Below are 25,030 nucleotides of genomic sequence, written 5' to 3'. Positions count from 1 at the left end.
ATTATAATTAAGCAATATCTCACATATGTGATGCTCTGCTATGCAGCACTTTATTTGACAAAATATCCCAATACTGTATTTTGGATTGTGCTGTATAAAAGCACTTCATTTAATAAAAATAATACAATATTATGTTGAAAATTAATTGTTAGATTTTAATTAATTTATTTAAACACCATTTTGATAAAAAAAATAAAATAAAAAATAAACTGTTGATATGGAGTTCAGAAAAAAAAAAACAGGTATCAGACTCGGTATCGGCAAGCACCAAAAATGAAGTTTCAAAAAAATGGTATCGTGACATCCCTAGAAAAATTCTATATCAACAATCAATTAAAGGAAAAACATTGTTCTGAATTGACATTATTATTAGACAAAGTTTTTTAAGTTAGTTGTTCTAATAGTGCCTCTGATTTAAATTTCATTAGCGAACGGTTAGTTTGTAAGTTGGTAAGTTTGATTAATTTCCGTGAATCAGTTTTAATGAATTGATTTAAAACTGATGCAACAATTAGTTTTTCGTCAATCAAAACATTTCTTGAAAGTGTCCATGTGGCATTTTTCATGTTTTCGTAAATACTGGCTTATGTTTGTGGAAAAAATGGCAGATTTTTACTATGTATTGTTATTTTGAAGCATATTAATGAATGATTAAATATTGTTCCTAGTGTTTATTCATTGAAGAACATTGTGGAATACATGCCTAGATTTTTATAGATTGGCTATTAGATATAATTATGATATATTGAATATCGTCGAAAGGCTCAAAAATATCAAGATAATTTTTTTTGCTGTGTCACCTAGCCCTATTCTGAACATATACCATATCATGGGTCCATTAGAGTCCAGGGAACCTTTTGTGTTGTTTGATTACAGAGTAATGTTGAGCATGTGTCTGTTTGTGTGGACAGTGCTTGCAGTTCGTCTGGAATAACTTCAGCTTACAAGAAAAGGGGGAGTGTCTATGAAAAGCCAATGCTCTTGCATGCCATTCTCCTGGATCAGAGGGGCTAATTCCAGAAATGTCTCTCCCGCATTACCATTATTATTACATCGTCCATCCTTCATTTACAACACTTACTCTCATTACACTCTCCTGTTGCATTCAGTTGTATCATTATGGTGAAATCAATCAGTCATATCTCTGTTTTAAATCAGTTATTGGTGTCTGGCAAAACAGTACCAGCACAACCTCTTGATGTAGATGGCTTGAGTTCCTGTGAAAAGTGATGAACTTCTGGGAGTGTGGTTGCTGATATTTGAGCCTGAGAAGCGGGTGGAGGAGTTCAGAGTATGAATGTGGAGGAAGGGAGTCTGACAAAGGTGTAGAATGGCACTAGAGTCGCCGGAGAAGAGCTTTGAGGAGATATCTGGAGGGCTACAATGGAAAGTAGAGGCGGGGCTAGAAAGAGGGATTGCTTTGCTTTAAGCAAATCTTGAAAGCCGTCTCATCTGTAAACTGTGTGTCACTGGTCTGGTAGATGCCCCCAGTGTGAAGGAAGTATCACCAGGGAAACTTGTAGTTGCTGTGCTAACATGCGTGAGCGCGCTTCTTCCCGTTATTTTTAAACACCCATTGCTTCCTGCGCTGATTGAGTATACAGCCAGAAGCATCCCGGTTTTGTTTTGTGGAAACAACTGTAGAACTTCTCTAGGAGCTTTTTCTTGGGTGCAACATCAAGGATACCACCAGTAATGTTCTCGTCTTCTCCTCTTCCGCAGTTACATTGCAAAGTCTTTGCAAAGATGGGGGACGACAAACCTTTTGTGTGCAGTGCTCCCGGCTGTGGGCAGGTAAGTTTGTTTCCTATTTGTCTTGGGTTTCAGGTGTGGGTGGGTGAGTGAATGTGGTGTGTGCTGTGCTGGTTCAGAATAGGGGCATATTTTCAAAATCGACTAGTCGGTGGGTTTCCTAAAAAAAAACAAAAAAAAACTAGATGACTTGTTGGTCTTAAGGAAGCCCTTTATAATTAGACTGCTTTCTGGTTTACCTGACCTTAATCTGATTTGTTTCTTAGTGGGCTGTTACATAAGACATGTTCTTGTGTTCAAAAACAGCTAGACAGAGTCCAAAGAAATTACGTGTTTTTAAGAGTGGAACTATTTTTAACTTTACACAGTGTTTTAAAAATACAAAGATTATGGTGCGAGTCACAGTGCAACGGCCACTTTCATCCATCTACAGTAGTGGTCGACTGATATGTTTTTTTTTATTGGCCGATGCAGTTATCCAGAGAGCAGGGTGGTCCAAATGCCGATAAAATGCTGTTATAATCACACAATTTAATATAAAATAAATAGTGCTGTCAAATAAAAATTCAAATATGTGGCAAATTTAAGAAAAAAAAAAAAAAAGCTCATATTCGAATTCGAAAACTGTGCATATGAATTTTTAGATGTGTGCCAAGTACTGACAATGACTTCAAATCGATCACATTCTTGTGCTAAAAAAGGCTAGATGCAGCGCAACAAATACAGTTAAACAGAAAGCAGTTGTCTCGAGATGCATTTAAAAGTTGAAGAAGTTCTTTTTAACTTGACACAAGACGCTGAATAAACAACTAAACGTGGTGAAACAATCAAAGATGTTCGTCTAACACGTGTTTACATAGAATGGTAAACTGGATGGTTGCAAAAGCGTTTGTTGTGAACAGCCCCTCAGGTAGAGGTACAGTATCTGGCTGTGGCACCTTGCTTTCTTATCAGAGTTTCTCAGATTAAGCAATGGGTTTTTAAAACACTTTGTCAGGAAGGGAGTTCAATTTGGAAATGTGTGTCTCAAGTAGGGCTACAACTAATGATTATTTTGATAATCGATTAACCTTAACGATTATTAGAACGATTATTTGACTATTCTGCAATTATTGCAGCGATTAATCATTAGCTCTTAACTGACTATTCAGCTTGTGCCCTGACTTAAAAGGTTGTATTTAACATGCTTACTATCAATATAGAGGACAAAATCATCTTTTACTAATACCTCTAAATGACATTCACTGAATTAAAGGGAAAAAAAATAATTTTTATTAAGTTTAATTCAGTAAAGAAATTCACTGCAAAATATCCTGTTGTTATCAAGTGTTTTTGTCCTGTTTTCCATTTAAAATGGTCTAAAAATCCTTAAAACAAGATACATTTACTTGAGAAGCAACATAAGATATTTAAACTTGTTTTAAGAGACAAATAAGTGTATTTTATAAGTGTATTTTTTCACTTGGTTATACTTCTGTGAGTGCAGTAAAGACTAAATATACTTATATTCAATATATATTCTCTAAAAGCAAGTCTAAATATCTTAAATGCTGCTTCTCAGGTGAATGCATTTTTTTTAAAGGATTTTTAGATATTTTAAAATATTTGTATTTTTAATATTATGTTCAACATTCTTCTGCAGTATAGCTGCTCAAGTAAATGTACGTTGTTTTAAAGGAGTTTTAGATATTTATATGGGAAAACAAGCCAAAACAAAAACAAATCAAAAACATATTTTATTGCAGTGTATAATGGTGCGAAGACTACCCTCTCTCACCTTTCTGTTCACTTCAATCCATCTTTAACTCACAAAAAAACAAACTCTCTCGTATTAATAAAGCTGTGTATTGCCAATTTACTTCACGATAAGAAATGCACAGTGACATATATTATGATTCAATAAGTCGTGAGTCATCACGTTATAATCTAGCTGCAGCAAGTGTGCGCCTGAGGGATGAGTGTCCCTACGACAGTGTGTGACTCAGCCGGGTGCAGTTTCAATCTCTTACCCTTAGATCAGGACATTCACGTAACTCATAGAAGAGGCGCTGACCACACAGAGAAATGCCAGCTTCAGAGTTTGTAGTTATTTCATGATCTTTCGTATGATTTGAACTTTAATAAAGCTATAACGCATTAAATATAACTGCATTAAAGATGTAACGTGTATCCTTTAAAGAGCTCTAGCTCCGCTTATTCCACAACGAGAGTGCTTCTGTATTTACTTAATTTTGTAGTTTTGCATTATAATTCGCCCATACTTTACGATCTACATCACCTGAAGCATTGAAAGTTTAGAGTGCATCTGGACTGTGAGCTGTGTAATTCTTCCTCTCCTCAGTCAGGCGTGAACTGCAGTGCTGCTCTCGTGCGTCATCATTAGAGTTTAATGTGATCTCATGTTACGCTAAATGAGATTAAACGACTATTCGACAATGAAAATATTTGTCGATGTTGTTGATAACGTCGACTAATTGTTTCAGCCCTAGTCTCAAGATCCTTGCGTTCTGTTCCATTCTGTTGTGCACCGTCTGTTTGAGCGGCCCCTGGGTTCATAGTCTGAGCCGCTTCACTACTGAATTCAGCCTAACAACACTGCTATCTGGGAATATTACTACCATACATTCAGCTGTAATGAATGAAAAACTCTGACTACGTTTACATGGAAACCAGAAAGTGCCTTATTATGAGAAAGCGGTTATTGCGAGAAAACAGCGTTCCGGTTTACGTGCATTATATAAGTGGCGTGCTCTTTACTCCCATATACATGCAGCTTGGTCAGTAAGCAGCTTTCTGTAATGTAATTTCAAAGCGACGCTTGTGTAAATAACAAACATGGGATATGAGGAAGAATTAGCTATTTTATTCTCTGTTGCTTCGCTTTATTTCCAGAGTTGTTGCTGTGTTTGTTTCCTTAACTTTCTATCTCGACCTGAAGCAGAATTGTGGTGCAATAGTAAGATTTTGTATGTTTTCGATGATAGATTGCAGTTTCTAGTAGTTTAGTCTTCCAATTAAAGTAATTTATTTGCACATAAAGAAATTAATGCATTAGGGAGAAGGAAATAACTACAGTGCACACAATAGTCCAGCAACTACAGAAGATATGTGCATGCTCATTAGCAAACACATTTTTTCCACCAAAAACGAATTGTACATACATTGCACAATGAATATGACATTTACTTGTAGCACATGCAATGCGTTTTTACTTTGAAGTTGCTCTCACACTCTGATGCAGATCCAGCAAGAGCAGCAATCTTCTGAATGCGTCTAGTTTACTCGTCCCAGATTGACTGCTTTGAGTCTCACAGACTGATTGTCACGCAAAATTTATGAATCAGAGGGACACAGTTTGATCCAGGCTGATATAAACTGGGCTTCAGAGGAACAAATATGAGTGCTCCACAGGAAGAAAATGCTCTATTTGTGCAAGGTTCACCACATATTAGTTTGGACCCTTTTACATTTTCGGCTTTGGAACATGAAAGTAAACTAAAGCGGGTTCAATTTCTGTAGTGGTGAATGTGAGATGACAGCAAATATTATTTTTGCATTCCCATTTGCTCCAGCACTTATGAGTCCACGACTTAAGCAGACTCCTTGTCTGGCTTCAAAAAAAACAGCTAAAGACTCAAACTTTTCTTGAGCGCTTGACCCAACACTCATAATATCTAAAAAACCTTCTTGTTGCACTCTAATCTCTGTCTTGGCTAGTACTTTTCTAATGCAATTGAAACTTTGTAATTCATCACTTTTTGTGTTACTGTCTACTTAAGATGAATCGCTTACAGTATGTTGTATCCTTCCTCATTTTGTAAGTCGCTTTTTTCATGAAAGCATCTGCTAAATGAATAAATGTAAATGTAAACTTAACAAACGAGGAAAAAACAGAGAGATAGATTACGGCTGTCAGAAGAGAGAAAGATGCTAAATTTACTGTCACTCCCTCAGCAGCTGTTTTTTGAAACACTCTTGTGGTAGTGTTTTTTTTATATTATTATTTATTTTTATTAATGCCAGGGTAATGTAACACAAAGAATAATGTTATAAATTTATACGAAATAATTGACAAATTATTATCCTTTGGACAAAAGCGATCTTGTCCTTTTAGAAGACATTAATTTAACAGCTGGTGTCGTATGAATGACGTTTATGCTGACTGTATGTTCTTTTTGGACCTTCAGAAGAGAAATCTCCATTCATATCTCCATTTTACTATTTTTCTTCAAATGTGTTCTGCATAAGAAAGAAAGTCATACACACCTGGGATATCATGAGGGCAAGTAAATAATGAGAGAATTTTTATTTTTGGTTGAACTTTAAACTAAACCATAGCACACTAATAAAAGTACTGTTGTCTAAAATTAAATAAAAACAAATAAATAAGAAACAAATGTTAGTTGTTGGATGACTAATTGACCATTGTAACCCATCCCTAGTTCAGAGCTTATTAAAGCCTTCATATTAAAGACTGTGGGTTTGCATGTTGTTCACAGTGCTCTCAGCTGTACGATAGCAACACGTCTGTCTGACTGTGTGGAGCGTGGCACACCAGCTGCAAGCCACTTGTGCACCACTGTGTAAACATGTTGTTTTTGTCACACAGTAGGCTGGGGCCACACTGATGGAGCTGATAGAGCACATGTGAAACTGCGCTAACGTCTCTCACACTTTCTGACTCACCAACTTAGACAATGAGTAATCGCAGCACAGTTTTTGTCTAAACTTGTCTTGTTTGAGTCAAAATTCATGCTGATGCTGGGCTTACCACTTAAAATTATGTATTGCATTTTTAGTAACATATACACTGGCAGCCAAAAGTTTGTAATAATGTTCAGATTTTGCTGTTATGGAAAGAAATTGGTACTTCTATTCACCAAAGTGTCATTCAACTGATCACAATGTACAGTCAGGACATTAATAATGTGAAAAATTACTATTACAATTAAAAAAAAAAAACATTCTACTTCAAAGAGTTCTCATCAAAAAATCCTCCACGTGCAGCAATGACAGCTTTGCAGATCCTTGGCATTCTATCTGTCAGTTTGTCCAGATACTCAGGTGACCTTTCACCCCACACTTCCTGTAGCACTTGCCATAGATGTGGCTTGCTCACGCGCCTTACAGTCTAGCTGATCCCACAAAAGCTCAATGGGGTTAAGATCCATAACTTTCTTTTCCAATTATTTGTTGTCCAATGTCTGTGTTTCTTTGCCCACTCTAACCTTTTCTTTTTGTTTTTCTGTTTCAAAAGTGGCTTTTTCTTTGCAATTCTTCCCATAAGGCCTGCACCCCTGAGTCTTCTCTTTACTGTTGTACATGAAACTGGAGTTGAGCAGGTAGAATTCAATGAAGCTGTCAGCTGAGGACATGTGAGGTGTCTATTTCTCAAACTAGAGACTCTGATGTACTTATCCTCTTGTTTAGTTGTACATCTGGCCTTCCACATCTCTTTCTGTCCTTGTTAGAGCCAGTTGTTCTTTGTCTTTGAAGACTGTAGTGTACAAAATCTTTGTATGAAATCTTCAGTTTTTTTTGGCAATTTCAAGCATTGTATAGCCATAATTCCTCAAAACAATGATTGAATGACAAGTTTCTAGAGAAAGCTGTTTCTTTTTTGCTATTTTTGACCAATATTGTCTTTTTGACAAAGACAATGTTAAGCTTCATTTAACGAACCAAATAGCTTTCAGCAGTGTTTGATATAATGGCAAATGATTTTATTGTACCAAATTAGCAATTTAGCATGATTACTCAAGGATAAGGTGTTGGAGTGATGGCTGCTGGAAATGGGGTCTGTCTAGATTTGATCAAAAATGACTTTTTTCAAATAGTGATGGTGCTGTTTTTTACATCAGTAATGTCCTGACTATACTTTGTGATCAGTTGAATGCCACTTTGGTGAATTAAAGTACCAATTTCCCTCCGAAACAGCAAAATCTGTACATTATTCCAAACTTTTGGCCCCCAGTGTATATATACATGTATATTTGTATGTATGTATGTATATATATATATATATATATATATATATATATATATATATATATATATATATATATATATATACACACACATATATATATATATATATACACACACATTGGCTAACATTGATGAGGTTATGTATGTGTCTATATATATATATATATATATATATATATATATATATATATATATATATACACACACATACATAACCTCATCAATGTTAGCCAGTTAAATTATTATAAATCAGCAGAATTTGCTACAACAATGTTCAATCCGAATACCAAAAAAAAAAAAAAAAATGTTTTTAAGACATAAAGGGGTATTTACACTTGACCACTTCATGCGTTTTCACTGGGCTTGCTTTCGGAGGTGGTTTGAGAAGCATTCCTGACAAAACTCTGTGAAGTTTAAATGCATCTGGCTGTTCAAGCCACATATGTAACTTTACTCTGCCCAAACAGCACTACGTCAGCATAGGGAAAATACAAAACATATCAGAAGTAAAACAAGTATTTGCAAAGAGCTCGCGTTGCGCAATAAATAATATCAAGAAATGAATGCACATTGTAGGAGAGACAGAACATTATCTTTATTTATTTGATGCAGATCGCGGAAGAAAATGGAACTAAACACTGACAATGAGTGTAGCTGACATGCATGGACAAATCTTAACTACGACTAGTCCCAAGGGGAAAAACACACAGCGCACACACACAGATACCCACGCACAGTACAGAGCCACTTGGAATCAAATAATAAATCACATCTTTTAAATTTGTTGCCCGGCATTAGAATAATCACAGAAGTGGAATTGAAGATCGGATTTATATCTGTTTGGCAGAGACACATTTATGTGGGCAAGTGTAAACGTAATGTGCTCATTCATAAAAACGCATGAAGTGACCAAGTGTGAATAACCCCAAAAACTCATGTACATTAATGAATGCAAAATGTTATGACAACGCTGCTCTGGCCCAGTAGAGCAAGTGGCTGTCCCGTTAACTGGCCTGAAACTTGCACATTGGTCTCAAGTCCATCTTTATTGTTGAGCCCTATTATTTCAAACTTGCCATTGAAGTAGGTCAAAAATTTTAAAACAACGTGGCCTTTGGTGGAATGTGTTGCTTTGGTAGCACTGAAAACTGCAAGAGGAAGTGACTGAGACCTATGCTACTCAGTGAGACAGTCATGTTTATTTTGTGGTTTTCATCTAAATGTTCTCATTCACTTTTACGTAGAAAACAGCATGCGAAAAGTAGCACAATTTGAGATGCTGCAGTTTAACAGTTACACCTCTCCCCTGCTGTACCAAATGCAACAATGATGATTTGGCCGTACCGTTGGTGGCATAGGCTTGAGAATTGAGAGGAACAACATGAGCTTTATGAATAATTTATTTAAGTTAGTTGTTTGCAGATGTTTCTTTCTCAAAAACCACAGGGATTAAGACTGTTTACCACTTTGTGCTCTGACCTGAGCCAGACTTTGAGCAGAATAATTCAGTTTTCCTCACAAAAATGAAAGGGCCTAACCACCACTGTAGCACAACTAACAAAGTCAGATATCAAAGGTATTCATCATTATTATTATTGCTCATACTTAGGGTTAGGGATTTGAACAAACCTAACTCTAAGTAGTAAACTTTGGCGCATAACTCATCCAGCATCATTTGTGCTACAGGCATGAATGATACCTTAAATCATGCAGCTTATTAAAAAGAAGTGTGCTATTACTTTTCTAAGCAAAAAGGCTTATGGTTTTCACCTGGAGGACATTGAAGGAGGGACCTAAAACATATCTAGGATTGGTGGTGGGTCCTTTAGACTTGGGCCAGTAAGCGTATTGCAACATGCTAAAAACCACTCAGAACACCTTAGCAACTGCATAGCAACGTCCTGGCAACCACCCACAACACCCAAGCAGTGTGGTAGCGAGTTTTGCATGAGCAAGCACCACTCATATTTTCTTGTAAAATCTGTAAAAATCTGTTTTTTATATATATATATATATATATATATATATATATATATATATATATACACACACACACATATATATATATATATACACATACATAAGTTTTTTGGGGGTTTGATTCCTATGGAACACACATACTGATAAAATGTATACATTGAATGCAATGTAAATCACTTTGGATAAAGGTGTCTGCCAAATGTAAAAATGTGAAAGTTTTTATATCAAATATCTTAATTCCTAAGTCAGTATCAGAGAGTCAGGTGAATGGCAGTTTTAAGGCCACTCAGTTCCTGTAAACCAAAACTGTGAAGGCCACATGAAGGAGAACAAAAGCAGTTTGCTTGAAAAAGAGATCAGGTTGTACACATCTGTAAGGCTCTGTTAAGACTGGTGTGTAGCTGGATGAGGGGAGTGTGGGTTTACGGTAGTGAAGGTATTGTTCTTTTGTTGACAAGCGAACGGGCTTTGCATCATACTCGAGTCCAGAGGGGTTTAAGATTGTTTGCCTCATCCCAGTAAACCAGATTTTCACGTGACTGCACTGTTTTGTCAAGCAATTACTGAAAAATATAATACGCCAGTGGAAAATCAGATCTGAGATTATTGATGCTAGTGCTTGTTTTACACTATTTCCAGGGTAAATGCCTTTCAGTGTGCTCTCATTGTAATGTCTTTTCAAATATTATGTTGAGGAGTAATGTCCTCTGTATTGTAGCCTTAAGAATACAAAGAGACAGCCAACAGTAAAATGCGAAAATATTCTCATAGCCATATGTAGTCAAATTGGATACAGTTTAGCCAGTGCTTGCAAGTCAAGTTCATGGTTTAGTTTTTACAATCAGTATAGCAATACTGTGACCAACTATATTGACCAACAGTAACTAAAATTTGTTCAAAGTTGTTTTTAGTGTACTTTTAGCAATTTGTCCCTCTTAAACCAGCCTAAAAGTGGCCAAAACCCTTCTGAAACCATAAAACCAGACTGGCCTGACCATCTTGGTGGTCAGTTCAGACCAACAAGCCACCTTAGGTGTGTTTCAGCTGGTTTCTCAGCAGGGTTACCTACTTAGGTGTAGTACTATAGACAGGAAATGATGGGGAGAACAGCGGGAAACGTGATTGGGAAATGACAAGATCCAGACTCTAGCTTACATTGCCCGCATGAACACCACAGTTCAGTGTGTAGTAGCGTATGTGATAACCACTAAGCATAAATGACAATGCCCTCATGGGCCGACTAAATATGACTTAAAACATTTTATTTATTCTATAAATGCTTAAACAAGAACTTAGAGAAATGCTTAAATTGACCTTAAACTTATAACGTAATACATTATCATTCATAATTACTAGAAAACTGTGCAAACATTAGATGTTTTATTATTTTACAAAAGAAGTGTCAAAAAAAAGTCTGCTACATGCTTGTCAGGCAATTTGCCTACATTTCAGCTTGTTGGTGTTAATTAGCTTCTCCATTTGCTTGAATCATTCTGCGCTGTCCTTGTCAGTGTAACTCATGGAAGAGGGTACAGACCTTGCAGTTGTTGTATTGGTGATGCTGACACATCTAAAAATAAGCCTCTGACACTTTACTGTGTTTCCACTTTGCGCTGTCACGGCTGAACTGTAACTGTGACATGGAGCCAGAAATAACCTGAAGAAGACTGTGTGACGACTCCAGGCCAATAAGTCCTCCTATTACATGGCTTGAGTCACAAAATCCACTGAAAAAGAGGAAAAGCTAAACTTAAGAATCCTGGAGGCTCCATGTCTGTTCAAACCACATTTCACAGTTAATCATCCAGAATTTAAGATGCACCTTCTAATAAATGTTAATTTCCCCATTCAAAAATATTATAGGATATTTTAAGAGAGCTAGCGCTAAGCACAGCGCTATGCTTTAAGTCATAAGAACAAAGTCATTGGCCATGAAAATCCACGTGCAAAGCACTAATGGGCTGGGCCAAGTGCAATTTAATTCTGAGTTTCTTCTTGGGTTGTTGCATCATCTGCGTCCTTTTATATAGTCCTTTCCCTGTCAAACATCAGCTATATTAAAAAAAATTTTTTTTTAAAACCCGGCACATTCATAAGAAGTCGGTAGTGTAAATGGAGTGCAGTGAATTAGAAGAATGACAGTGACTAGGGATGTAACAGTTTCAGGGTTTCACGATATACCTCAGTTTTAAAATGGACGGTTATATTACCGTTGAAATCTTCTCATTGATGGTATTGCATGAATATAAAGACAGATTTTTTCATAACTTTTCTAAAATCCAAATCGGTTTAATTAAGACAGAATCGGCGACATTTACAGCACCATATAAAATAAATCTTTAAATTGCGCCTTCCTCATGTTACATTCGACTGTCACTCAATTTTAAAGGTGACATGCATGTGTCGGGAACGCAGGTATCACAAGCACATCAGAAGTGCAGCACGAGTGGAGCGCAGCATGACATGTATGAGCCTGAACCTTTATTTACGCCACCATAGCAGTTGAAATCTGCTGTCTGGGATTACTTTGGGTATGTTAAAGACCCACGAGGCACCATCAGTGTTGATGGTTACCGAGTCTGTAAAGTTTGTCGTGAAAAAGGAAACACCTCAAACCTTAAGCGCTTTTTCCGTGAGCACCATTCCACGGAATTTGCAGAGATGATTTTAGTGGAAATACAGTAGACAGGATAATAAATTATAGCCCCTGTTTCATAAAAACACCAGATTCAATGTAGTTTTACATGATATGTAATGACTAGGTAGGCTAAAGTTATGTTTATGCTTTCTGTCACGTTCACAAATGCAGCAAACGGTTTTAAGCACTCATTTAATATTACGATGTGCCAACTGTTTGTTCACTTGCCTAAGTGCAGTGCAACAGTAGGCCAACAATGTATTTGATACTACTAATAATATGTTTTAATTGTAAAACATTGTACTAAATAGGGTTTACAAAGTGCATGGCTTTTGGTGGAAATTAACATTGACAATATGCATGCAGGAAATTGACAGTGAAACTGTGGCAGAAAATAGACAGTATTGGACAAAATGGCAATTAATAAACTGCAAATGAATAATATATTTTCAGTAAGTATTGTTTAGAATTAAACAATCACAAATTCAACAAATTACTGAATGCATACAAATGCTTATCTGAAGTGTTAACCTGGGCAATAATCGTTACAAATGATTATAATTCAATTTAATAAATCATAAAATAATCACGTCATCTGACTACTGTACATGTTGCAATTCTTTGTTTTGTTTTTATTGTTTTACCTGTTTGAGATTCGTTTTTCTTTTTTTACCTTCAAGATCAAAAGTTAAAGGATTAACGCTGAAGAAATCCAAAATAAATTTCAAAAATTGGTTATAACTGAAATATTTCTCTGTGCGTTTATCAGACAATTTTTCATAACCAAATATTAAACTGCTAATAATATCATCAATGCACCTCAATACCATGATACCTTAATACCGTGGTAATTTTTGTGATGGGTGGCATACCGTGAAAATGTCATACTTTTACACCCCTAACAGTGACATGCTCCTTTTGTAAGCATAGAAAATGTGATTCTCTTCAGGATTTGGATATACGTTCCGTTAAATTATATAGAATGTAAGTATTATTAATAATTTTAATCTACTGATGCACAAATCATGGCTAATATGAACTGATTGTATCGGCATTCACTTCAGTTCCACCGGTCGATTTTGATTCTGGAAAATTAAATGTATTTATTTAAACACAAAAAAATTAAACCAAAAATATTTCTACATTCAAATTACACTTCAAACGAAAAGAAAATATAATCAAGAGAATGAAGTGCTCAAAAAAATCATACCAAATCCAAACATTTAACCCTCTCCAGCTTCTTTCATTGGCCCCTTTTGCATTGACTTAAAAATCACCAAGACAACAGGTGAAAAATACCATTAAAAATTAGATCAATTGTTAATATAAACATAATTGTAATAATTTAAAATAAACCTTGACCTCTAAATAGTTTAACACAAATCTCATACATTTTTGTGTCATAAAACGGCTACAACAGTGATTGTCAGGGACATAATTTGATGTTCCACAATATTTTCAGAGTTTGGACATGAACTTTATTACCACCTGCTGGTGGAATCTCCAGACTGCAAATGTAGGAACTGAATTTAGACTTTGCGCTGAAAACAGACCTGCTACTAAAATGTCTTAGCGCAATTACCTATTTATCAGGAAAATAACAAATTGCGCCTTGATCCGCTAAATTAACATACAATACACCCACAGTTTGCATGCATTCACCCATAGACAGCACAAACAGTCCCACACACACCCACTCGCACTTTGCGCTGGCACGAATATTGCGCTTAGAATTAGCACACTCATGGAAACTGGAAAGATGTAGCACACGGCCGTTGCGTGTGATGGTGAAGAATTTTCCCTCACGGATTCCACGTACAAGTTTGGTGAACTTTGACTGTCAAATTCGCTGCGTTGACCAATAGTAAGTGGCTTGGTTTAGCAGTGGCATCTTTGTGGCTGTTGCTGCGTACACAGCTACACTAAATATTCACAATGGACAAGGAAATAGCATTAAAAAGAGGCTGCGTGGCAATTAGTTTTTTGCTGGTTTCACACACGTTCAACATCCGCCTACACTTTCTTCGCACATTGAATTTCGACATACAAAGTTAAATGTGACCACCCATCTAGAAACTGTTTTGATCAGTAGAAGTGCATGAGAAGTTAAAGGTGAAGGGTGTAATTTTTTACAATATTTAAAATACTCCTATGCCAAATGGCAGTTAGGGAAAGTGTTCGTGAAGCCTGTTTGAAAAAGTCATTAATTTTGCTGTTCAGTCTGGTGCCGTAGTTTGACTAATAGGTAGTCCTGCTCCAAACCCACATCACTGATAGAAAGCCACCTCCAAGTTTTCTGATTGGTTTACATGAACAGGACTCAGTCAAATAATTTGGTTTTTACCGAGTCTAGGGCTTGCTCAGAGACAAATGTGATTTCTCAGAACATATATTTCAGTTAAATTTGGGAAGTACAACAGAAACTGTATGTGTGGGATACCTAAAAAACCAATAGCTTTAATGTTGGTTACTTAAATATACCTGATTAATTGGCTTTGCATGTGCAACACACACTTTTACCACCAGGACAGCTGTTTTGTTAAAAAGGTAAATATAAGTACATATTGAAGAAAGCACGCTTGCCTGTCATAATTGTCAATTCAATACATCTTTGAAGTTTGCTCAACCCGTAAGTAAGTTGCTGTGCCCTGCATGCATAATATCATGGCTTGAGTACTGGGTCAAAGTGCTAAACCACAAAAACAACATCATAGCATCAGCTCTTTCCTTATTTGCATAATACCGTCAAATGTAGTTTAGTACAGCCATGAAAGCTGGTCTAACATTTGTGTTCATAGTGCGGCAAATGAGGAAGTTCAGTACCGGTAATTCTAAAGGAAGCGTAAAGAAATGTAAGTTCACTGGAACGCTCTTATGCCTTGAGGCTATAAAAGGGCACAAAGGTCAGCCTCTACTGTAAGACTTTGTCCTGCAGCACGTACTGACACTGTATAGTCACATCCTATATCATGGAGACTTATGGTAGGGCACGGGTTCTGCGAAAACCAATAGCTCATCAGGAAGTCCTCTCTGGCTTACATTATCCGTTTCCAAAGACAAATCTTGTCAGTGCCACTCCCTATTTTAACTTTGCCCTGAGGTCTTGAAATGCTCTTCCCCTCCTTTCTACTTTTGGTCTGATTTGTCTCGTAATCCATTTCTTCATCTGTCCCTCTGTAGAGGTTTACTAATGAGGACCACCTGGCTGTCCACAAGCACAAACACGAAATGACACTCAAATTTGGACCCCCCAGGACCGACTCTGTTATCATCGCAGGTACTTGCACCCAGACAGTATGACAAAGTGTGAACATGCCCTTGATTTTCAAATGTCTCATATTATGTGTTTAGATGAGATCATGATAAACCGTGTTTTTTTTTTTTTTTGTATTTCATTGCTTTTGTGGGTAATGGCAGCCTGGAATGCTGGTTTCAAAGGCACAGACGAAACATATGTATAGAGTACAGACTTAATGTAATTTGATGTCATTACTTAATAGCTATGAAGTGCCCTTAAACTAGTCATTTTAAGAGGAGAAATTCACAGTAATGCCATCACATTAAACCCTTGGGAAAAACACAAACATAATAAGATAAGGAACAGACTTGAACTTGATAAAACCAGATTTATTACATTAAATCGTGAAATAATTTCCAAACGTGAGTGTATGAGTATACGTAACGAAATGAACCAGAGAACTCGTAAAACAGATTTTGTGTGTTTTATTGCATCAGTATGCACAGCCGTTTGGCTGAGCAGCAAGCAGCCTTGATAAACCAGGATTTATCATGTTAAATCACAAACAGATTTCTTTCATCTTATTACATCAGTACACATGGCCGTTTAGCTGATCAGCAAACTTTACTGTCCTTGAGGCCCTCTCACATAAGGAAACAATGAGATCTCTCTGTTTCTCGCACTGTACCCCAGACCAGACGCCGACTCCCACTCGTTTCCTGAAAAACTGTGAAGAGGTAGGCCTGTTCAATGAGCTGGCCAGCTCATTCGAGCAGGAGTTCCCTAAAGCCCAGGAAGACGAGGACAAGAGGGCCAAGAACCCGGTGAGCTGCGGGACTGGGTGGAGGGATTCTGTCAAACAGGCAGACGTGCTACAAACTTAAGGAGCTCTGGCTGCCTGCTGCCAAAACCCAAATTTATGGACTGTAGAGTTCCATATCTGTTCTCATGTCTAAAACTGTCTTGTTTCTCTCTCTCTCTGTCTGTCGCTTTGTCTCTCTCTATCTGTCTGTATTTCTCTCCATGTAGTTGCCTGCTCCTAATTCAGGGGCATTAGACATGAGTTTACAGACGCCCTCAGATGTTAAGGTGAAGGAAGAGGACCCTGTCGAGGTGGATTCGTCTCCGCCTGCCAGTCCAGACTCCATCTCCAGCATGTCAGATAGCAACAGAGAATCCGAAGGCAGAGGAAAGGTAGAAAGAAATGCACAAGAAATTTGCAAACAAATGTGACCCACGCATGCAAATAATAAAAACATTGATAAGCCCAAAGTATGCTTCGTTTTTGACCCAAGTGCTTAGCGTCTGCGTACAGTCAAACGCTAGACTTTCAAAGTATACTTCATATGACGCATGTACGCTATGACTGCTATGAGATACTGGACTATTATCTTCAGGAGTTTAGACCCACAAACATGTCTTATATTCCTTCAGACTTGAGTTATACAAATGCGGGGATCTCCTGACCTCCTCACACATGTGCTCTTGTCGTGCACACCCACTGTTGTTGTTTCTACTTCATCTCCTGATGGTTAGCGCCGATTACATCTTCTAGCGCTTCTTCGTGACAGCAAAGCCTCAATTGTGAGTGCTGCCACCTTGTGGACCCACTAATTAGTGCAAGTAATTCCAGGCGCATGCACATTCTGCGTGTTTAGAGTAGTTGCGGTTTGAAAAATCAGGCCGCACGCGTTCAGTGCTCGAGCACTCTACTGATGATGACGAAATTTGTGTCACGCATCCTGTATGCAGACGCCTAGCGTTCGCGTCTGACCGAAGTATACTTTGGGCTTTAATAGTAGGGATGCCCCAATAATGAAATTCTGGCTGATAATTATTTTTCTGTTATGGCTGATACTGTTAAATGGCTGAAATTGTACATCTTTTCTAATTTGTTTAAAAAAAAATATTAAAACACTCAAAAAACTGAAAGCTGTAGATAGCGTTGATTATGGTAAAGGAATCACTATTGGGTGGAAAGAAGTGTCCCCAGTTATATATCCAGTATCAGTCGATTAATATTTAATATCAGCCAATACATTAAATGAAGAAAAAAACTGTTTATGATCATGATATAATGGTGCATCCTTAGTTATGGTAACATATTCTAGCAGAGATTTGTCATTCAAGTGGTCACTTAGAATAGTCCATCCAAAAATGAAAATTCTGTCATCATTTCCTCACCCTCATGTCATTTCACACCCGCATGACTTTCTTTCCTTTGTGGAAAACAAAAGAAGAATTTTTTTGAAAGTCCCTGTCCATCTTCTCAATAGAAGTCTCTATCAACATACAATAACTGTTGATAGAGATTCACTTTAAAACTTTAAAAAGGATCCTTATTTAAGTTTCAAAGTGAGACACTATTAACTGCCATTGTATTAAGAAGTTGATTGGGGATAGTCATTTTAAATTATCCTTTTGTGCTCTGCATAAGAAAGTATGTAAAAAAAAATGGAACGACAGGAAAAATAACTAAAAATGAAAAAATATGACAATTTATTTTTTTTTTTTTTGTGAACTATCCCTTTAACTGTAGAGACCAAATTATACATTGCACTGAACTGTGTATTTGGCAAAGGCTGAACTAAATGTGTTGCATCACTAAACAAACAAATGTGTTTGAATGACTTCCCCTTCGGTCTTTACTGTAGAAGCAAATGGTGTTGCATTGAATGAAAAGCTCCAAGATGTTTGTGCTTATCTGGCTGGTAATCTTCCTCGCAGGATTCTCCCCCAAAGCCGGCAGTCAGTTCGGCTCCCACCCCTACCATAGTGCGTCCTGGTTCTCTCCCCCTGCACTTGGGTTATGATGGCCTACATCCCACCATGCCCTCCCCTACCTCCGTCATCACACACACCCCACCATCCAACCGCACACTGGGGTAAGAGAAGAGCCATATTTCAAAATTTTGCTTAGGGAATTCAGAAATGTTATCTTTATTCTCTGTGACTCATGTCTATATGATTTACTGTGTTGTTTCACATTGGTGTGGTAGTCATTCTTTGGAAATTGTGGGCAACTGTCTCATTCATTCTGCCATGCTTAAAGTTCCAAGAATGCTTGGTTAGATGATGGACAGGAAGAGAATAGAGATTTATTTTTGCATTTCTTGTAGGTGTAGTTGCTTATGTATCTCTAGAATTTTCTCTACTTCTCTTTCAGGTCTCCCACTGGGCTGTACCCAATGATGATGCTTCCAAATGGTCATACAGTTCCTGTTCTACCAGGTCCTGTACAGATGCCCTCTGTAATATCTGTAAGTTTCAATGATGCGATTTATACACTTTTGTAGTTGTGATTTATTTATTTATTTATTTTTAAGTCTACTTGTAATGTTATTTATACTGTTACATCTCTTTTAACTATATGTCTTTATAGCTATACATCTTTTTTTTATAATTTTGTATTATAAATTAAAAAAATTGTAATATTTTGATCACAAGTATATATATACACACAGTATACTTATGGTTGTGAAATCAAAACCATACCGATTTCTGAATGCCATGTTTTTGTAGCTTATTTTTCATAAATAATCTGGGTGAAATGAGGAAGGAGCTTTGTGCTGTAAATGTGTACATTTAAATCGTACATTAAACTGAAAAGCAAGGAAAAGCCTGTCTTCCATCATTTCCACCCTTATGCCCTGCGTTGAGTGCCTTTGATCTTGGATATAATGTAATTTAGTGTTTGTTTCAAATGTTGTAACTGTGAACTACTGTGTCATAACTGTGGATTTATTCATAGATTGCGCAGTTGAGTAATATGTTTTACATTTTGCTCTGTGTTGTAGATGGTAAGGCCTCTGTGTATGGTGCCCAACATTCCAGGAATCCCAGGCCCTCCACTAGGGGGCAGCAGCAGTGGCTCATCCTCACCCTGTGGTTATAACCCCCACCATGAGGCCAAGATGGTGAGGAGGCATCTTTTCTTCTCTGTATACCAGTCTTTGGATCTTTTGTAAAATGCTCAAACAAAACAAGCACACTAGGCTTTCTCTAAGTGTTCCAGTGTTGAAAGTCTTCATCTAGCATGCCACATGGGTGATACATTTCACAACAAACAAACGCTGGATTGTGCTAGAACAGAACAGCCTTGTTGTTAACTATCTACAGTGGCCTCAAAATGTTTTGGACACTGGACTTTTACACCACATTTAAAATGTGTTAATTTTATTGCATTAGATAACAAAACAACAAGTAAGTGACATCTGCAAATAAATGGTGCTGTAAGCTTGTTTTTTTTTTTTTTTTTTTAGAATTTCACATTTCACTTTTTGCAATTACTTTTAACCAACTGTTCTAAACAACATTTTTAGTGGATGTTTGAAGTCAGTTCCCCTCAAGTTCACACAGGTTACTCCTTGCAGAGTAAGCACAAGTGTAGTTTATCATATTTACTATGGTTAGTTTGACAACCAGAAAATGGACGAATACTTTTGTATTCATTTTCAAAAAATATATCTGTTGTTTTATCATTTTAAATTTAACAACAGTCTTTTTTAATGTGTTGCTTTATAAATGTGTATGTGCTCTCTTTCTTTAAAATAAGTGTTATTTGTTTGATATTTTGGTATATAGTTCAGATTCATATAATTTAAGTGTGGCTGAAGTGCCCAGATATTTTTGATCCCACTGTATATTTCAAAAGCGGTCAAGTCAACTTGAAACAAGACATTTTCAAGAAATCAAATTTTAAAATGCACACGTTGTTTTGAATTCCATTCATTTATATGATTTTTTTATTTGCCTGATGTGTTAAAGCTCAGTTGTTCATCTTGTCTTTGCAGAAGAAAGAAATATTGGATTGTGTTTGAAAACTACGGCTTTAAACCTGGGATATAATTTGGTAGAATGCTGTCATGTAACAATGATGTGTTTGTTTTATTTTCAGAGGTTGAAAGCAGCATTATCTCAGCAGATGCCTGCAGCTCAGGGTTGTATTGGTGTGGCGATGGGTTCAAGTGCGATGGTGCCACAGAGGGTGGAGCAAAGCCAGCTACTGGTCCAGCATCCAGATGCCCCATCCCCAGCCCAGCCACAGGTAAATTACACACACACACACAGATTCATACAGATTTTCACACTCAGTGGGTGTACACAGGATTCTTGGAATCAATAACATCATTATGGATTGCATTGAACTGGAATTGAAATTGGAATTGGGATCTCAAGGCTTTTTAAAGAGTTTTTAAAGACCCCATGAAGGGCTAAATAGAGAGTAGGCTTTCCTTAGGTTACAAACATGATCTATGAATTGCTTCTTGCTAATCAGATGCAGGTGGTATTAGAGGTTAGGACATTCTCATTCTAGAGAGAATTTAATTGGACAAAAATCTATTGAGGTGTAAACTAGCATTATAGATGGCTTCAACGCTAATAGATATGGACCAAAAGCCAGAAAACATGTCCCGTGTGAACAGCCCCCTCGCACTGTCTTTCATGCATGCAAAAATCATTGTTGTCCTTTGTAACTCAATAACTGATATACAGAAGTGGAAGTTCTTTCCTGATGTACAAAGTTTGCTGTGTGCACACACTGATAAATAAGTGTCCCCTTGATGACCCTTTTCTTCACTGGATCCTTTGAACCTAATAAGTTACAGTAGGTCACATACCATAGTTGTATGTTGTTTTGCCCCAAAGGACAATTTCTCCATCCGGTCATACCATGAACAGATGCCTACACAGATGGTTGCATGTTTGACAAACAGCATCTTTCACCTTGTTGTGGCATTAATCAGTAAATATCTGTGTTTACTCTACCCTGCTGTGTTCAGGTGTCCCCTGCTCAGCCCACTGGGGGTCGCAGGCGGAGGACGACAGATGACGACCCTGATGAGAGGAGGCAACGCTTCCTTGAGCGGAACCGGGCAGCTGCATCCCGCTGCAGACAGAAGCGCAAGGTGTGGGTCAACTCTCTGGAGAAGAAGGCAGATGAGCTCTCCTCCATGAACGTCTCACTGTCGGTTAGTATGCACGGAAAATCTCTGACATGTAATATAATTATAAAAAATTTGAAACAGCTCTGAAATATTAACAACTTGAGAACTGTGTTAGAAGTGGTTCCATTTCCATTTATGCATTTGGCAGCCACTTTTATCCGAATGAGTTACACCACATTCAAATTAGACATTTTATCACCACATGTGTTCCTCATGTCCTTGGTGATGCTTGTGCCATGCTGTACCAGTTGAGCTACAGGTGCTACCTGGAGAAAAGCTTTTTCTTTGTTCTCCAAGATGCCATACTACTGTACATACTAGACACAATGTGTTCGACTTGACCTTCAATTTTAAGAGTGAAGGTTGAGCTAAAAGCAATATCATCCTTGATTTTTCTTGATCACTGTCTAGACTCATTTGATTGAAGTGCCAAAAAATCTGATATTCTTTATACAAAATTGGATTAAAAATGCAAAATAACTGTAACAACTCTCAGAAAGATTTAGCATGTTAATGTGGGTATGACATATTGATAAGGTATTGGTCTTGGTGGACTAGATCTGCTAACGCAGCTGCTGCTACTGTTGCAGAGCAAGTATGGACTGTTAGAACATTCACAGACACACTGAGTTTAGCATGTGCACTCTGCTGCTGCACAGTTTGAAAAACATTAGACATGCTGCTGCACAATTAGACATAAATACAATCACCCAACAAAGCAGGGAAGCTGCACAAACTTATAACAAAACATACAGCCAAGACTTGTGTAATGCTCTGAAGAGCCATGTGCACAGAGTGTATGCTAGCTAAGTATACCTTGGCCTGCTTGGCCAAATGGCATTACGCTATTAAACTAAATCTCTACATGTGCCTGAGCCTACTTTGACGAATGGCTTAAACGGCTAGTGACCTGACTCACAATGTGTATCTGGACCAGGAAAGAACTTATTTTACTAGTTATTAAAGGCCTGTTCACACCAAGTCCATTTTTCGGTGCGATTGTTTGTTCTGAATGAGCTTTTGAATGGGAACAATAGATTCCAAATCGTGTGCCAACAATCCAAAGTTTTTTTTTACGGAGAGTGGTCTGATTTTTTTTCTTCTGACTGCGATGAAAACTGACTGACCAATGAGATAAGGGCTTTTTCTAATTTTTCCAGAGTCGTTGTAGCTGCTCTATCCAGCATGTTGGTGGCAGTAATCAACTGGCAAACACCAACATTGGACGTGCGGCTGAAACACCCCCCAAAAATTACATTCTTAAAATGAATAGCTGCATGAACCCTTTGTACTACAAACATAAACCCGGTCTGTTTTTGAAAGTATGCTTCTGGTGTTTTGCCATAGTGTACATTATTTAATATGTACTGTATATCACTGTGCCTGTTATATTCTCATGCTACTAAAAATATAGCAAGGTTTGGAAATTCGTTTGCACTAAGCTCATAGTAAAATTCCATAAAAAAACTCTTTACATACAACATTTTACTGTAGACAAACGAACTGCAGAACCACACTGCTACTTTTATTGCAAGGGTAATATAACAATTTAATATTATGAATCATATTTTATAATATACCTGTTATTCATAATGTACATTATTCCACATGTATTTATATTACTGTACCTTGTGTTATATTATCCATTAATCCTGGCAATATAAAAAGAAAAGTTGGGTTTGGGAATCCATTTGGAATATACTCGATGCAAAATACATGTACAAATAAATATACAACAGCGCTCTTTACTCATCTCACTCGCATAAAAAACAGATTATATACTCATCAAAATGCATCAAAACCATGGAAAGAACATAATGAAACCGTTATGCCATATTAGATAAATATAAATGCTGTAACAATGTTAAATATATTAATCTTTAGCGTTGACAGCTGAAGGGTGCGGGTAGGAGACTGGTATAAATGTTTGTATAACAGCAACAGCGCCACCTACTGTACAGGGGTGACAATTCTTTTTGTTTCATTTTTTACAGACTTGTGTGAATAGACCTTCCGTTGGAAGTTCGTCTTGCAAAATTGTCACAGATTTGGTGTGAACAGGCCTTTAGCATACCTATGTGTGGATTTATTTAAACTAATGACCTATGACAGCATTATGTGCAAGTGCCTGATTTGGTTATGGCTTACCTTAATAAAGACGGATTGAGATGATAAAGATGTGTCATGGCCAAAAGCAGACCTTAGCGTGCAAGCTGAAAAAGCCCCAGCAACCATCTGAGCAAATAGCATTTCCAGAGAAAACTCTGCAGTGAAACTGGCTAACTTGCAAACTAAGCAAATTTAAATGTTAGGCAAAGATTGGCTACCCGATAAAATGTCAAAAGACCTATCAGCTTGCGCCATTCATATTCATTCATTCATTAATTTCTGAGATAACTGTGTACCACTCGCTGAATTAAAAATGCAGTGAAAGGTTACAGTGCATCCGGAAAGTATTACAGCGCTTCACTTTTTCCACATTTTGTTATGTTACAGCCTTATTCCAAAATGGATTAAATTCATTATTTTCCTCAAAATTCTACAAACAATACCCCATAATGACAATGTGAAAGAAGTTTGTTTGAAATCTTTGCAAATTTAATAAAAATAAAAAACGAAAAAAAAAAAAAAAGTATTCACAGCCTTTGCTCAATACTTTGTTGAAGCACCTTTGGCACCAATTACAGCCTCAAGTCTTTTTGAGTATGATGCTACAAGCTTGGCACACCTATTTTTGGGCAGTTTCTCCCATTCTTCTTTGCAGGACCTCTCAAGCTCCATCAGGTTGGATGGGGAGCGTCGGTGCACAGCCATTTTCAGATCTCTCCAGAGATGTTTAATCGGGTTCAAGTCTGGGCTCTGGCTGGGCCACTCAAGGACATTCACAGAGTTGTCCCGGAGCCACTCCTTTGTTATCCTGGCTGTGTGCTTAGGGTCATTGTCCTGTTGGAAGATGAACCTTCGCCCCAGTCTGAGGTCCAGAGCGCTCTGGAGCAGGTTTTCATCAAGGATGTCTCTGTACATTGCTGCATTCATTTTTCCCTCGATCCTGACTAGTCTCTCAGTTCCTGCCGCTGAAAAACATCCCCACAGCACGATGCTGCCACCACCATGCTTCACTGTTGGGATGGTATTGGCCAGGTGATGAGTGGTGCCTGGTTTCCTCCAGACATGATGCTTGCCATTCAGGCCAAAGGGTTCAATCTTTGTTTCATCATACCAGAGAATTTTGTTTGTCATGGTCTGAGAGTCCTTCAGGTGCCTTTTGGCAAATTCCAGGTGGGCTGTCATGTGCCTTTTACTGAGGAGTGGCTTCTGTGTGGCCACTCTACCATACAGGCCTGATTGGTGGAGTGCTGCAGAGATGGTTGTTCTTCTGGAAGGTTCTCCTCTCTCCACAGAGAAATGCTGGAGCTCTGTCAGAGTGACCATCGGGTTCTTGGTCACCTCCCTGACTAAGGCCCTTCTCCCCCGATCGCTCAGTTT

The 25,030-nt window shown here is 37.5% G+C and overlaps 1 protein-coding gene across 4 annotated transcripts in view; it reads left to right on the top strand.

The window, feature by feature from the left end:
• The window catches only part of LOC127418714 (cyclic AMP-dependent transcription factor ATF-7-like), a 41,607-nt gene that overhangs the window by 13,005 nt on the left and 3,572 nt on the right, over positions 1-25,030 (top strand). For 3 of the 4 annotated variants that reach the window (XR_007893538.1, XM_051659429.1, XM_051659430.1), the window contains 9 exons: positions 1,723-1,794; positions 15,539-15,635; positions 16,290-16,420; positions 16,626-16,790; positions 18,324-18,481; positions 18,763-18,856; positions 19,394-19,513; positions 20,494-20,643; positions 21,380-21,568. Coding sequence is in view for 3 of the 4 variants with exons in the window: in XM_051659429.1 (XP_051515389.1) it covers positions 1,747-1,794; positions 15,539-15,635; positions 16,290-16,420; positions 16,626-16,790; positions 18,324-18,481; positions 18,763-18,856; positions 19,394-19,513; positions 20,494-20,643; positions 21,380-21,568 (1,152 nt within the window). In the remaining variant the exon portion in view is untranslated. Of the gene's footprint in view, positions 1-1,680; positions 1,795-15,538; positions 15,636-16,289; positions 16,421-16,625; positions 16,791-18,323; positions 18,482-18,762; positions 18,857-19,393; positions 19,514-20,493; positions 20,644-21,379; positions 21,569-25,030 lie in introns of those variants that run through there. The other variant, XM_051659428.1, reaches the window with a different exon arrangement.

The sequence above is a fragment of the Myxocyprinus asiaticus genome, chromosome 28 (genome assembly GCF_019703515.2).
Source record: "Myxocyprinus asiaticus isolate MX2 ecotype Aquarium Trade chromosome 28, UBuf_Myxa_2, whole genome shotgun sequence".
Taxonomy (NCBI): Eukaryota; Metazoa; Chordata; class Actinopteri; order Cypriniformes; family Catostomidae; genus Myxocyprinus; species Myxocyprinus asiaticus.
Note: the sequence above shows the minus strand (reverse complement) of the source record. Positions and strands in the feature narration are given on the sequence as shown.